The sequence below is a fragment of the Egretta garzetta genome, unplaced genomic scaffold (genome assembly GCF_000687185.1).
Source record: "Egretta garzetta isolate BGI_Z169 unplaced genomic scaffold, ASM68718v1 scaffold259, whole genome shotgun sequence".
Lineage (NCBI taxonomy): Eukaryota > Metazoa > Chordata > Aves > Pelecaniformes > Ardeidae > Egretta > Egretta garzetta.
Window position 1 is genome coordinate 2,020,111 of NW_009260770.1, and position 13,982 is coordinate 2,034,092.

The window sequence follows — 13,982 nt, forward strand, 5'->3', positions numbered from 1 at the left end:
GGGGCTCCCTCGGCCGGCCGCTCGCCCTCTTCACCCGCCTGTTACCGCTGCCTTCGCCAGCTTGGCCTCGGCAGGAGGCCTGCGCCATTGTCTCTCAGAAAGTGTGCTGCTTGCCCTTTTGCTCTGGCACCAACGAGGCTACTCACTTCCAGTAACAGTCTCTGGGTCAGTTCCGTAAAGCAGACTTTATGGATAAGCTTGCAATACTAGAGCACGTGTTTGAGCCAGTATGTGTTTTACACGGCTCTTTCACAAACGAGGAAAAACAACCCAAAATGAAAGTTCTCTTTACTGGCTTTAAGTTGTGCTTTTTCTCTCTTAAATTAGCGGTGTATTTGATTTACGCGTAGGTCAAATACATTCTCTCTAGACGTGTATTACTGAACTGTGTTTTGAATCTGACAGGGGATAGCAGAAATAAACTGAGCTAAGTTAGTGAGATAAAAGTGAAAGGGACGACTTCTGCAACCAGTATTTTTCATGAGGTAAAAAAGTACACGCGCATTACACCTGGTATATCCAGGCTGAACAAGTTAGCTTCCCCATGTCATTTTAATATTATTTAGCAGTACTTGGAGAAGTAAACTGAAGAGAAGATTCTATATTAAGCTCTGCTAAACATTGTGTATCGATTTCCTAATTTTACTACAGCAGTGCTGTAGAATATTTTTTAATAAAGGTTTTTGTATTAGAATTTTATGTTTCCCTGATTTTGTAGATTTTGAAAACTCAGGATTTTTCCATGGTACTTAACATATTTGTTTTATATTAAAACCAGAGAACACAGATCTGCTTAAAAGCATAAAGAGAAAATAGCAAATTATGTTTTTAAGTAGCACAGACTTGTAGAAAATACTCTTAATTGCTGACTGCTTGTTTTTACACTGATTTTTTTTGTTTAGGAAGGCATTTTCCTATGGTACTGTTGTATAAGAAACACATATATTTGCCCTGAGAGGTGTAAGTTTCTCTGAAGAAAAATAAGTTGGGTATTAAGGGTTTTTTTTATTATTCTTGCTGAGACCAGTTTTGTGTATTTGCCTTTCAGTTCCATGAATTTGCCAAGACTTGTGGTAAAATCCTATGAAGTTTGGAATACTTAACGCTGACTCGCGGTGCTCCTATCCAATCTGAATGACCGAAAATAATACTGATTTTCACTACTTTATGTTTTTTTTTTTCCCCCTCAGTGCAAGTTTTTCTTGTGTAATATGCCTTACGTTACATCTGGCATCTGGTTTGTTTCTCCAGTTTGTGATGGCTGGATCATATGTGGGAAAACTGATATTAGAACTAGTCACTAAGTTTAATTCTTTTCAGCAAGCCGTCTGCCCCCCCCCCCAGTGTTTCTAGCTGTTTTAATGTCTGTTTCTGTGCATGGAGCATGCAAGTGCTTTTAAACAAGTTACAATGCATCCTGTTAAGAAATAATATAAAATTTACATTTCATGGGAAATTGGTAGTGCATGCCTGCCAGATGCATTTATTCTATGTGCATGTGGTTGTTCCCAAAGCTTGTAAGCCGTATAAACTAGAGGAGATAGACCAATTCCCGTGTGCTGTATCAAAATAAAAACCCTGATTCTCTAACAGATCAAGAGATTTTTATACAAATGTATAGAGCCTTGATGCTTGACAGTTGCTGCTCTACGCTGTGGATTAGGTTCTTTACAGGTTGGCACTGCACTTAAGTAATGTCACACGCCAGATACTAAAAATGGAGCTTCCTTATGTATGTTAGATTTCTACCGAAGTCCTTTTTTGGCTGTGTTCATGTTCTGGGAATATTATAGACTATTTAGGAAGTTTGAGAAGACAAAGAAGATAGTGGAAACAGAGAAGATCAAAGAATGCTTAGGTGTAAAGAGAAGATTAAATGCTCTTTGGGACATAGTGATCATATGTAGCAGCAGCATATAAAAACAAAAGGAGAATTCAAAATACAATATTGTTAATTCTGTATCGTACAACATGCCTGCAGAGATGGCATCACTACAGAGATATAAAGGGATGCTTCAGTTCGTTGGAGGCTGCTCATCAATAGCCCACAGCTAGTGTTTTCAGTTGTCTGCATAAGGTAAATCTGTGTATCTTAGTGAAGTTGTGGAAAAGATACACTCGGAGGCAAAAAACTAATGAAACTGAACATTCAGAATGTGTGAGCAGTATGCTCCTTAAAATAGTGTGTAAATGAGTATGTTTGAACATCTTCCAAATGCGGATTATTGAAAGGCTTGTATTAATGCTCGGAGAGAAGCAGGCTGTGATTTCACGTAGATATTTCTGAGTCTAGAATTGTTCCTGCATATTGGATCATGTTCAACTACTATAGCTATATGGATTGAACTGTCAAACCACCGAGAATAATCCTGTGGCTGTTAACAGCAGCCATAAAATCATTAACTAGTTCATTTACCTTTGTGGCAATTTATGCTGCTGGTTGTTGTAAAGGAGCTAGCAGTATATTGCTGGCAGTTCTATCTATCTGAGTCTCTTATTACTGGGGGAGATAACATGCAAGTCTGAGGTAAACCATAAGCATAATAAATATTTGGGTTTTTTCCCCTTTATTCCTGCTACATCAGTTGCTTACCAAATTGTGCTTATGTTAGTTTGATGGTGTGGGAAATGCCAACAGCTTCGCCAAGAATGAGACACACGTTTTCTGCAGTGAAAATAATACTAGGTGTAGTAAAGGTTTGTTTAAAAACGTTAATTATTAATAACCTTGATTAATGAATAAGCTTGAAAGTCTTACAATAGGGTGTGTAGAACACTAGCCTCAATCAGCTTACTGGCTATAAGTAAGTTGCATTTTTTGTCTTCTAAAGGAAATCCGACATAAATCCAGCGACTACCCTCATAGAGTTGCAAAATATCCAGAAAACAGAAATCGAAACAGATACAGAGACGTTAGTCCGTGTAAGTATATTTTCTGTAATTATTGTGGTAAACTTCCTAGACGTTTTACTTACCCAGTTTACTTTGAATTACTGTAGCTAATAAATCATGGACACTGTAAGTTTTGTATTTGTTTATTTCTGTAGGCATGTATCCTACGATAAGTGTGTTTTTTCATAATGCATACACAAATGTGTGTAACAGAAGGAAGAAAAGTTCGTGGATTAAATTAATTGTGCTGAATGGTGAATGAGATGACTGCAAATCATAGTTATTAGTATACAGGTAAATTTTTGTAAGCTGCAAAGTAATATTTTAAAGATATTTTTCTCATAAGGAAATGATTTCATATTGCTTTATCTGTCATAAAAAATCAACAAAAACAAGCACAGAAATTACGTTAATAAACCTGGACTAACACAAGCAGTTTCCTTTTGGGCTAAGTGATTTTTTACATTTATAAGATTGTGTGAATAAACACCACTCAGTGTTGCTTTAAAAAATACTTGAGATTGTGTTACTTTTGTCTGTTTGGAAGAATGTATGCATTAAGTTGTTCTTTAATTTTATCAATGCAAATAGATATATTGTGGAGTACTTTGTATTTTACTAACTGCCATAAAATGGTCTTTGTGGCACAATGATCTTGTATCTCAGATGAAGACAGCTTGGTTTTTTACCAGCTTCTTTGCCGCTGAAGTGTTGGGGACTCGTTGTCAATAGCATTTACTTCAGCAACTGTAATCCAAAACCATAAAAAGGCATGTGAGCAAAAGATTACCAATACATAGTTATAGCTGGTGAACGCTGTCATAAATCACTTTCAGACGGACTAGGAAAAAGAATTAATACAGCCTTAACTTTTTCTACAAAATATTGAAGTTGGAACAGGATAAGTGTTTGTCTGTTCTTTAGTACAAAGTTTCCCGGAGCACCAAAGGCTCGTAAAAGCCTTCCTGTTACTGGATCTATAATTTTTGAAGGGTTGCTGGTCTATTGGGGCTTTTTGTTTGAGAGCCTAATCTGAATACCTGTTGTAAGATTTGGAGAAGTGCTGAACTCCTTGTTTCCAGTTGAAAGTTGTGGTAACAGCATGTGCAGAGCACTTCTCAAAATTACACGGAAAGGGTCTCGGACTGAGTCATGCTGGTCAGATGCAGTGCTGCGAGCTGCTCACTAGGCTGCTGCCAGATCGCTAACTTGCACAGCAATTCACACCAAATGGATCCAGTCTGGCTTAATGCTAAATTTCGATACTGCGCTCTCATGAAACTGAACTTAAGAGTTCGATGCTCAGCCTCCTTACTGCTTCTGTGTGGCATTCCCCAGTATGGCCTATTTGAGAAATGTATAGTTCTGAAGAAGATACCTCAAGTCAGTCAAGGCTTACTAACTTCCGCTGCACGCTCAGCAAAGGGAGGTAGGCCTCTGCTGGACCTTTTGTTGATCTACGCAGAGGTACATAGGTGTCCCAGTTCTGCTGTCCTTTTACAGCACAGCACCAGCATCTTACCTGTGGTAAAGTAGACCATGTCTTACTCGCTTTCTGTTTCATACCTAAATTGGGATGGGGGTCATAAGAAGAGAAGACAGGAAATTGGATTTGAACCCATGAGACCCAAGTTCTATTCCTGGCTCCAATATGCTACACAGCTTCTGCGGCATAAGTTGTATTCATGCGTTTACCATTTCTCCCATCCATGGATTTAATTTCTTGGGCACTGCTGCAAAGAGAAAGGCACCTTACCTTCAATGTATTTGTGGTTTTTCTTTCTCTTTAAAAGAGAGTGTTTCTAAACCAAATGAATAAAAAGACATTGTGTTATTTAAGTAGCATCTAATAATGCCTGCATTATCTTAGAGGTGTGACTTGCATTCATCTCCTGTAGTTTTTTTGGAGCTCAAAATTTTCCTTAATCATGGCATGCCTTTTACAATAGTGAAGAGTGCCAGACACCTCTGCTCTGGTCATGGCAAAGCTTGAATCTGAAATGCTTGTTTAGCCAGAAGGAAATTTAATTATGTGATTGTATTAATCCCTGGACCCTGTGCAAGAGCAGAGAGAGACAGATAAAATCTAGTCTTGTAGTAGTAGTTGGGCTCAGGAAGGGGTTAGGGCCATTACATGCTAGTTGACAGGAGTTGTAATATGATGACTGAACTAAGGTGATGAACTTTATGAAGTGTGTCTCTTTTTAGCATTTATGAAAGAATGGAGGTTTGAATTGGGCCACCAAGACCGCCTGCAGAACTGGGCACTAGGAGCAAGGCTGTATGAGGAGAACAGAGCAAAACACTGTCTTTGAACTAACTCCTGTTGCATCTTGCATCTCTGTGTTTTCAAATATGATTCATAATTGTTTCTGTAATGATGGTGAGAGCTGGGAAGAAAAAGAGACCTGGAGGGGAATATACGGTAAAAAACATTTCAAGATAGCAGTACCCAAATTTCAAAGCAGCTGGGGTAGTAGCTGTGTGGTTTGGTCACTGTGGTGAACACATCTAATCATGGCGCATGTAAGCAAGGAACTGGCATTGCAGCAATGCAGGATGACTCAGTCTTACACAATCTTAACATCTCAGCCCTTCACTTTGCAAATTTTACTGCTCTCTAACAGTGTTTAAATGAAAACGGGTGATAATAACTAATATTCTCTGATAGTCAAAGGCCTTCAGAGCCAGCAGTTGAACTCTTAAGGTCTAGCTATTTAAACATACTGTAAGACATAATTTGATGAAAATATTTTATTTCTCCATAGCAGTGAGAAAATGGTTTGTTAATCTAGATAGCTGCCAAGCCAGTCTAAAATCTGAGGCAGTATGTCTGCAAGAGGAAGTGCAAAGATTATTCTGCTTTACAGAAAAGATGTCAATTACAAGTACAGGAAAAAATGCTTTGGGCTGGTTTGCCCCATTTCAACCGTAATAGGCAGGACATGCATGCTGAAACCATTGTGTGTCCATTACATACATTTCTAGGTAGAAGTTGATTTCTGTTAGCTGGAAAAGGCTAATCATCTTTGCCCATTACAGCTGAGTTTCACATTTTCTCCGGTTTCACAAATATTTTTGTTAGCATCCAGTTTTGTTGGCTAAAGAGCTATGGTGTATATAAGTTTGGTTGGGTGAAAGCCCTCAGGAGTTACTGCTTTAGCCAAAAAAAATAGTAGTCTAGCAGTTTGGTATTAGGCTAGAGTAGGGAGAGGAGTGTTTTGGCTGTGTAGTAGTACTGAAACAGGAAGTTAATCTGAAATAGGTTTGGTTTGACAGCCAGTAATTTCCTGACAGATGAAACCATTTCTCAGAAAACATTGTTAAGAGGAAAATAACTTGTGGGGTTATTATTCTTTATTGATAACTTTAATGAAACACTAAGATTTCTTTTATTACTTTCCTTCTAAATCTTATCCTTAGTCCATATCAGAGGAGTCTAGTGTCTCAGATTGACTGTAAACACCTTTAGAGATCTGCTTACTGTGCTCTGAAGGAAATCCCCTCAGCAAAATTGTCAGGATTTTTTTTTTTTCTTCTTTTGGAGGGTAGATGGGGGTTTACACAGTTGTATCATTACCCTTCCTCTGTAATGTGTGTAGCCCAGTTTCTTAGGTCATCTGAACGTTTTTGTCTGGTAGATCATGTTGCTGCTGGAGGGTCTTGAGAGGTAGTGACTTCTTTTCTTCCTGTGCCCATTAGTAGACTCTGCGCTGGACCTTTCAGCCCTAGGCTTACAGTTGTCATAGAGTATAGACCAGGGAGACAGGAATGTGAAGAGTGGCGTGCTTTATGGGGAACAGAGTTGGAGCTCATGTGGATGGTTTTGTGCTGGTGCTGATAAATTATCTTTGCAAAAGTGTTCCCTTTCTGTCCTGTATTTTGAATGTATTCGCTGGGAACAGGGAGATGATCTGTCCAAAATAAGCCTACTGCGCTTCTTGTTGTCCATATTAGAAGCTGACACTGATGAATTTTATGGTATTACCTGATGACTCTCTAAAACATCTTGTTACCAGAAACATGGTATAAATAAACTCGGCATGCTTCTTTTGGAGATACTTCTTTGGGGTTGGGGAAGAGGGGAATTTTATAGCACATACTGATCTAAACTTTATTGTACCTTAAGTCTTTTTTTCACAGTCCTGCTTAAAAGTATAAGGATTCTATGCAGTAGTTATGCATATATTTCAGTGTGAATACATTTTGGTTAGGAGCTAGGCCGTGATTGATATGATGGCATTCATTGCGTACAACCAGTGACAGGGTGGGGAAAAGTCACTTAGCCTTTCGTTTGCCTTAGGCTACCTCTGAAACTTGAGGCTGTAAGTCGAGTGACATAGAGTATTGCAATTCGAATAATTTGGCGGCTCAGATAGGCTAGATTTAGTTTAGTGAAATGAAGGGGATTTGCCGGCAGGCGGGAAAGGGTCAGGCTGGGTCATTGGGATGGCTTGTGGCTACATGTTTTATTTATGACTTTCTTTAATCCACTAAGTAGCATTTCAACCTCCTTTGTTCTTAGTAGCTCTATATTTGGGAAGCCAGAGGCATCTCTTCGACAGAAGATCGTTCACTTCTAGAAACACAGTTGTTTTCAAGTAAAAACCTTTCATTAACCAGCTGCAAGAACTGTGTGATGTGAAATGCCAAAATGTTTCAAATTTCTGTTTTAACTGGATATGTCATTTTCTTTATCAGGGAGTGGGTAAAATGATGTGTAATGTGCAGTCTTGGCCTTATTTGAGACATGGGGAGTGTGATATCAGTGAGACAGGGTTTCACTTGAAGTAGGTAATAAGAGTTTGCTTATCTCAGGCAGGGTCATTGTGAGAGGAGTTTTCTTAGTGCAGAAGCCAGAACAAGAAGCGTTTTTAAGGTTTCCACTTCCTTTTCAGGCCGCATAGTTTGTTGAAGTAGGGGAATTAGCACTTCAGAAAATTAGTACTATATTTTCCCTGTTGTGGTCTTCGCAACATTTAAGATAAATCTTTAAGATAAGATTTAAGATAGGTTTATCATTCATATAAATCTAAAGGACTTTGTAACTGGAAATTATTTACATACAGGAAATATGTTACAGCTAACTCACTGTCAAAAGTCAGCTTCCTTCATTTAATCCAGAAGAGCGAGCCAGGGCTTGAATGAGGTTTCTAGGTCATTGTGTCCTTTAGAAACCTTTTTCCTTGAAAGAGGGGAAATCAATATATTCTAGTGGCTTTTTTTGTCCTGTGGAGGGTATGCCAGTGTATCTGTAGGATCACTTTTGTTTTAGTTGGGGAGCAGGAGGGAGGCAGGCTGTCTGTGAATAGAATTAGTTCTTAAAGGGGCTTTTAAAAAAACTTTCAGAATTGTATTTGTCATGTTTACAAAGCATAATTTATAAGAAGCAAAAAAGAAGCCTGGAAATGTGTGTAAAGATGACATTAGGCATCCTCATTAAGGCCTCGGCAGTTATCTCCTACTGGCAGCAATACAACAGCTGCTGCTGGGTGATTAAACTGTTAACAGTGCTTGCTTACGTCATCTTTCCGAGAACACTAGTACCGGTATGTGTGATTTACTATAACAAGATCTTAAGTTTTTCCTGTTGGCAAATGACATGTAATATTTACAAAGGTCTTGGTTTCTATCCAGTAGAAACATTTCAGATAAAGTGATACTTGAAAGGAAAAAGTAACACTTTACTATCCAGAAAAAAATAATACAAGGAGATGTATTTTACTTTTAAATGCACATGTGTCTTAATTTTATTGTGTCTTGGCTTTGATAATAGTTTTTTCTTCATAGAGATCTATCATAAATTGTTTCAAGACTCATGAAAGTCAAGATGGTGTTGCTTTACAGCCAGAATGCTAATGAAAACAGACTAAACCAGTAACTTTCTGATGCTTTTGTATTAAAAACAGGTTTTCGGCATATTTCTGTTCTCTGCACATTTGTATATAAAAGCTAGTAGCTAAAGGAGGCAGGATGGCAACCCTAAATCTCAATCCTTCAGAAAAAACCCAGTAATTTACTGTTGAGTTCTTTCCTTGAATCGAGCAAGATCATTTTTGACAGTTGCCAATAGCAGATAGACGAGGGAGAGTGTAAAAGCAGATCAAGACCTAATAAATGCACCTTTCCTGGGTTTCCAAACATGGAAGGTATTTATACAATCTCATGAGGGCCATAGAACAAGATGGTAACTATTCTACCTACTCTAATTCAGTAACTATTTTCTGATTCCCATCAGCTTTTTGCCCATCTGGAGTTAGATTCGTTGATTTCTTAGATAAGCCTTGTGCTGTATAGACTGGTTGTGATGTAGGGACTTAATCTGAGTTCAGCTATCATAGCTGCACTGAACGTGATGCTTGGTAGTTGCTCATATCAAAACTCATGGGTTTTATGCATTTCCCAGGATGTTTGTCAAAAGGAAGTTAGCCCTTTGGTGTGGGGATGGGAGAGGGAAAACTATGCTGTCATTTCAACGGCAGCTGTGCCATCAGTCTGCACCCCGAATGAGTTCTGTGGGTTAGTCCAGGTAAATGTAGGTTAAAAACTGGCATTGCGCCGTAATTCACTCTCAGCTGGGTCAGTTTCTGTATGGAATCTCTTCCTGACATGAGTTGAAGTCTCTTAAATTCGTTTTAGTTTGCTATTTTTTATTTATTCTTCTCATAAACAGTCTGTCTAGGCAGTTGAGCTTCAGGAGTTTGCGGTCAGTTGGATCTTGTTTCCTGGCAGGCAGCTGTGTACAAATTTTAAACTAAAAATGCTCTTTTATTTAATACAGTTCTAATAAATGGCTGAAGGATTACTTACTGTGAACAAGTCTGATTACCTAAATGTCTGCTAGAGGGTGATAAATCAGATACTAAAAGGTTCTAGGAACAGCCACAGTGCCTTTTTACTATGCAGTGTTTTAGTATGACAGTCTGATAATCTTTGCCATATGAATAATAGAATTTTAAATGGAGTCCTTTGCTTGCCTTTGCCATAAATAGGGGAATCTTCTGTCTTGCCTGTGTAATCATGAGAGACTGAAACTGTGTAATTAGATTAGGCTTCGTTGAATTGGAAGATATGTTAAATAGGTACGTTTTTGCATATGCCCCTTCTTTGGTATTTTTAATTTATGTAGTATTAAACAGTACATGACAGGGAAAATCAAATTGATCAAAGCTTGGTTTGAATTGCAAGTAGGTTTTTTGGTTTGGTTTTGGGTTTTGTGTTTTTTTTTTTTTAGCTGTATGAGTTTAACTTTATGATTCTACCTCAACCGATGAAACTTGAGTTCACCAAAAATCTTGGAATTCTGAACTCAAAGGAAACCATGCAGCAGAGTGATCTGGTGTGATAGGACAGAGTGCTGCCTGGTGTGTGTTGTGGTGCTGTTGTATTAAGGAAATGCAACTGTTGAGGGATAGCTGTGAGCACCTTTTGGCATGTGAGGAGGGTTGTTTTGTTTGGTTGTTTTTTAAAGAAAACTGGGTATACCAGTTTTCTGAGCAGCTTCTATTCATAGCTGCCTGAAATTACTCTGATAGAATACTGAGGGGAACACGAGACAGGCAGTGATCAAAGTTACACGAGAAATTAGTTTCATGTATATTTGTAGTTTGCCATTTTGTTAGTACTGCAGAATTTATTTCTAATTGCTTGTCAGACCTAAACTTGCCTGTTAGAGAGTATTCATCAAGATGGATGCGTCATTAATTCTTAATTTTCTTTGAATTTTAGATGATCATAGTCGTGTAAAACTGCAGAACGCTGAGAATGACTATATCAATGCCAGCCTAGTGGTCATAGAAGAAGCCCAGAGATACTACATTTTAACACAGGTAAGTAGTACCAATTACTAGGTTGTTCTAGGAATTAAGAATCTGGGGGAGGGGAATTTGTACAGTTGCAATTTGTATTTGGATGGTTCTTTGTCTCTTCGAGTTACAAATATCTCATAGTAACTGCCTGTTTGATCTAGTTGTGAACACATATTTTAAAAAAAGCTGAAGGGGATATTTAGGTATTAATAGTTTATATAAAGCTTTTCAGTTGTTTCTTGCTCTTTTCCTCAGTTCTTTTGGAAATAGCTTGCAAGAATACTTTTACCCCTTATTTCATCTTACACCTTCTGAACATGTCTGCAGTAGCTTTTCTTCTAATGGCACAATAGTATTGATGCCTGAACTGAAACATCCTTTCCCTCGGTTCTTGCTGTTTCATTGTTTTGGGTTTTTTGTTTGTTTGGTTTGGTTTTTTTTTTTTTTTAAACTTTTAAGTACAGGAATGATCTGTGCAGTGTGGTTACTTTCTTGCCTGTCATTTCTATCATTCTATTAATAATTTGTTTAAACTTTTCAGAGGAAGACTTTTTCCTGTTTTACACAGTGAACTATTAACTGTGTTCAAAGACTGCTTTGCCTATACATTCTCCCACCCTTTTTTTTTTTTCTTTACTACACAGGGTCCACTACCTAATACATGTTGTCATTTTTGGCTAATGGTATGGCAACAACAAACCAAAGCAGTTGTCATGCTGAACAGAATTGTCGAAAAACAATCGGTAAGTAATATTAGGCCTAAAGTTGTTAAGTAAGCCACATAACTTTAACACAGTTGAATGTTTGATTGGTATGTTAAAAGAACTAGTAGACTTTCTCACTGGTGTGCAGCATAGCATGTATTTAATATAACATTAAAGTGATGGAGCTAAGACACAAAATGCAGTTTGGTGAAAACGGCATCTAAGAAATACACATACAGAAGAATGAAAGCAATGTCCTGAGAAAGGAGGATGTACAGATAGAAATAAGATGGAGTAGAAGCAGTGTAAGATGCTCTATCTAGAACAAAATGGAAGGTGGGAAAAGAAGTTTGAATTAAAGTGTCTTTAGATTATTTCTTCTAAATCTAACAGAGTAGCATATTTGTTACCTAGTGATCTTAGCTCTTGGTGACAATGAAGACAAGCTGCTGCCCAGCAGCTGTCAAACTGGTCTAGTTATTTTTGATTCTGTGCAGCTGGTGGCATACGTGCAGAATACACAAATCTTCTGTTATGATGTAGTTTTTCTGTTAACGTGCCTAAAACCACTGTGGATTTTATTACAAATGCATATCATTTGCGGTTTATGGTTTTTCTTCAGAGTAGATTTGTTAGTGAAAAAGATTTGATTAGTCACTTTCTTACACAGAAATTTTCCTACAGTATGTTTGAGTGCAGGGCAAGAGGAATGAAGGACAAGGGACAGTTTTGCATTGCTTTGTTAGTTCATTCTTTTGTTTTGCTAGAATCTTCTGGTACTCAGCAAGCCTTGGGAAAACTGGATGTGTTATATATCGGTTATGTAAATGTGCAGGTGTGTGCGTCAGAAATGGAGGGGGGAAATGTTGTTGAAATAGCTGAGTAAAGATCTCCGTTCAGTGTAGAGAACTAGAGGGGGGGGAGAGGGAGAAGGGTTTATCTCAAAACGTGCTAGCCCTGCGATGAAAGAAAGCATAAACAGATGAAGTTGGAATGCATAATAGCCATTGAAACAGTTGTAGTAACTTGGCTGTAAACATTATGGACTTTGAGAATTCCTCAAACTGGGAGTGGGTGCTTGAGTCTACTGTATTGAATAACAGGGTCTCAGAATCTGCTCATGCAAAGCCCAAGATACTAGGATACTTAACCAGATTTTTCTTTCTTTTTTTTTTTTTTTCTTCCTCTCTCTCTCTCTCCTAAAATAAATTAGGTGAAGTGTGCACAATACTGGCCAACAAAAGAAGAGGAAGTTATGACATTCAGTGAAACAGGTTTCCGTGTGAGGCTAGTATCTGAAGACGTCAAATCCTATTACACAGTACATCTACTGCAGTTAGAAAATATCAACGTAAGCTTTTCTCAGTCTGTATAGTTCATATTTCTGGGCTTAACTATGTAATGAAAAACGTTTGATTGAGCTTTTACACTGAAAACTTTAATGCACTTTGCTTCTGATAATGTTGAAGAAGTATTTGTGCAAGCTAGTGAGGTAGACCTGAATTAATCTATACATTAAAAGAGAGAATGGCTTCGGCATTTTTATACTTACATTTACAATTTGGCAGTACCTTAACATGCTGAATTGTAATTGATGGTAGTGGTGATTCTAAGAGGAGCTGTAAGAAATCCCCTAAAAGGAGGAACCTAGGAGTTGAAATTTCTGATTTCTTTTGAATATCAGAAATCAGACTCAGTGATTACTGTTTTTTAATGGAACTTTATTTTTCCTTATAATTCAGTTCAGCTATCTAAGTGTTTTGGGGGAGGGGTGATTACCACCTGTAGATAGGTAACTTTATTTCCTCTTGCTTACCTCCCCTTTTGCTCCACAGGACCAACCATCCTTTTCTCTTAAAAATTAAGCACTTTGACAGTTTAATCAAGTTAAGCTCAAAAAAAATTGTTCCTGGCCTGAGCTTGGGTTGGAATTTGCTGCTTCTGTTTCAGAGCTGAAGACAGGATTGAAGAGCTTGTCTGTTTGTTCCAGCTATGTCTTGTAAGATATTCTCTCTCCCTATAAACCTTGCCTTATATTAAATGAGTGCTAGTATGGCAAGTTTTATTCAAGGTTGTCTTGTCAGTGGATTTGGGAAAGGAAAGCTTGAAGATGTTCCTTTGCATGTTGTCTTATACAACTAAACATTGATATATTTGGTCGAAATTATTTGAATTTATAGTAACTATTAATGGTACTTTGAGATGATCTTCGTTAATTCGAAACCTCCCTCACGAGATCAACATGATAAAACTTGGCAATGTTGTTCATTGGTCTATTCAACGTAAGAAGAGCTTTATGAAATTCTGTCCTACTGACCCAAAGAATTTCTGTTTAGTTGTTTGTTTGTTGACAGCAAAATCAAAAAAAAAAAAAGAGTAGTAGTGCTTGCAAGCTAGTGCCTGAGAAAGAATAATTTTCCGTTTTGGAAAACGGAGGCAAGTTTTCCTAACTACAAAAACGGCTTCTTAGAGGAATTGTCTGGCTGATGTAGGCCACGAATCTTAAACTTCCTGTTTTCAAAGGATGCAGTTTTCATTATATGTACATGTTTGGACATGTACATATAATGAAATTATA

The 13,982-nt window shown here is 37.7% G+C and overlaps 1 protein-coding gene across 2 annotated transcripts in view; it reads left to right on the plus strand.

Annotated features, from left to right (window-relative positions):
• Window positions 1-86: 86 nt before the first annotated feature.
• The window catches only part of PTPN2 (protein tyrosine phosphatase non-receptor type 2), a 31,561-nt gene continuing 17,665 nt past the window's right edge, over window positions 87-13,982 (plus strand). Inside the window, exons 1-6 of one of the 2 annotated variants that reach the window (XM_035901627.1) lie at window positions 87-165; window positions 1,049-1,073; window positions 2,832-2,922; window positions 10,621-10,721; window positions 11,345-11,443; window positions 12,618-12,755. In XM_035901627.1, coding sequence (XP_035757520.1) covers window positions 1,053-1,073; window positions 2,832-2,922; window positions 10,621-10,721; window positions 11,345-11,443; window positions 12,618-12,755 — 450 coding nt within the window. In that variant the 5' untranslated portion in view covers window positions 87-165; window positions 1,049-1,052. Of the gene's footprint in view, window positions 166-1,037; window positions 1,074-2,831; window positions 2,923-10,620; window positions 10,722-11,344; window positions 11,444-12,617; window positions 12,756-13,982 lie in introns of those variants that run through there. The other variant, XM_035901628.1, reaches the window with a different exon arrangement.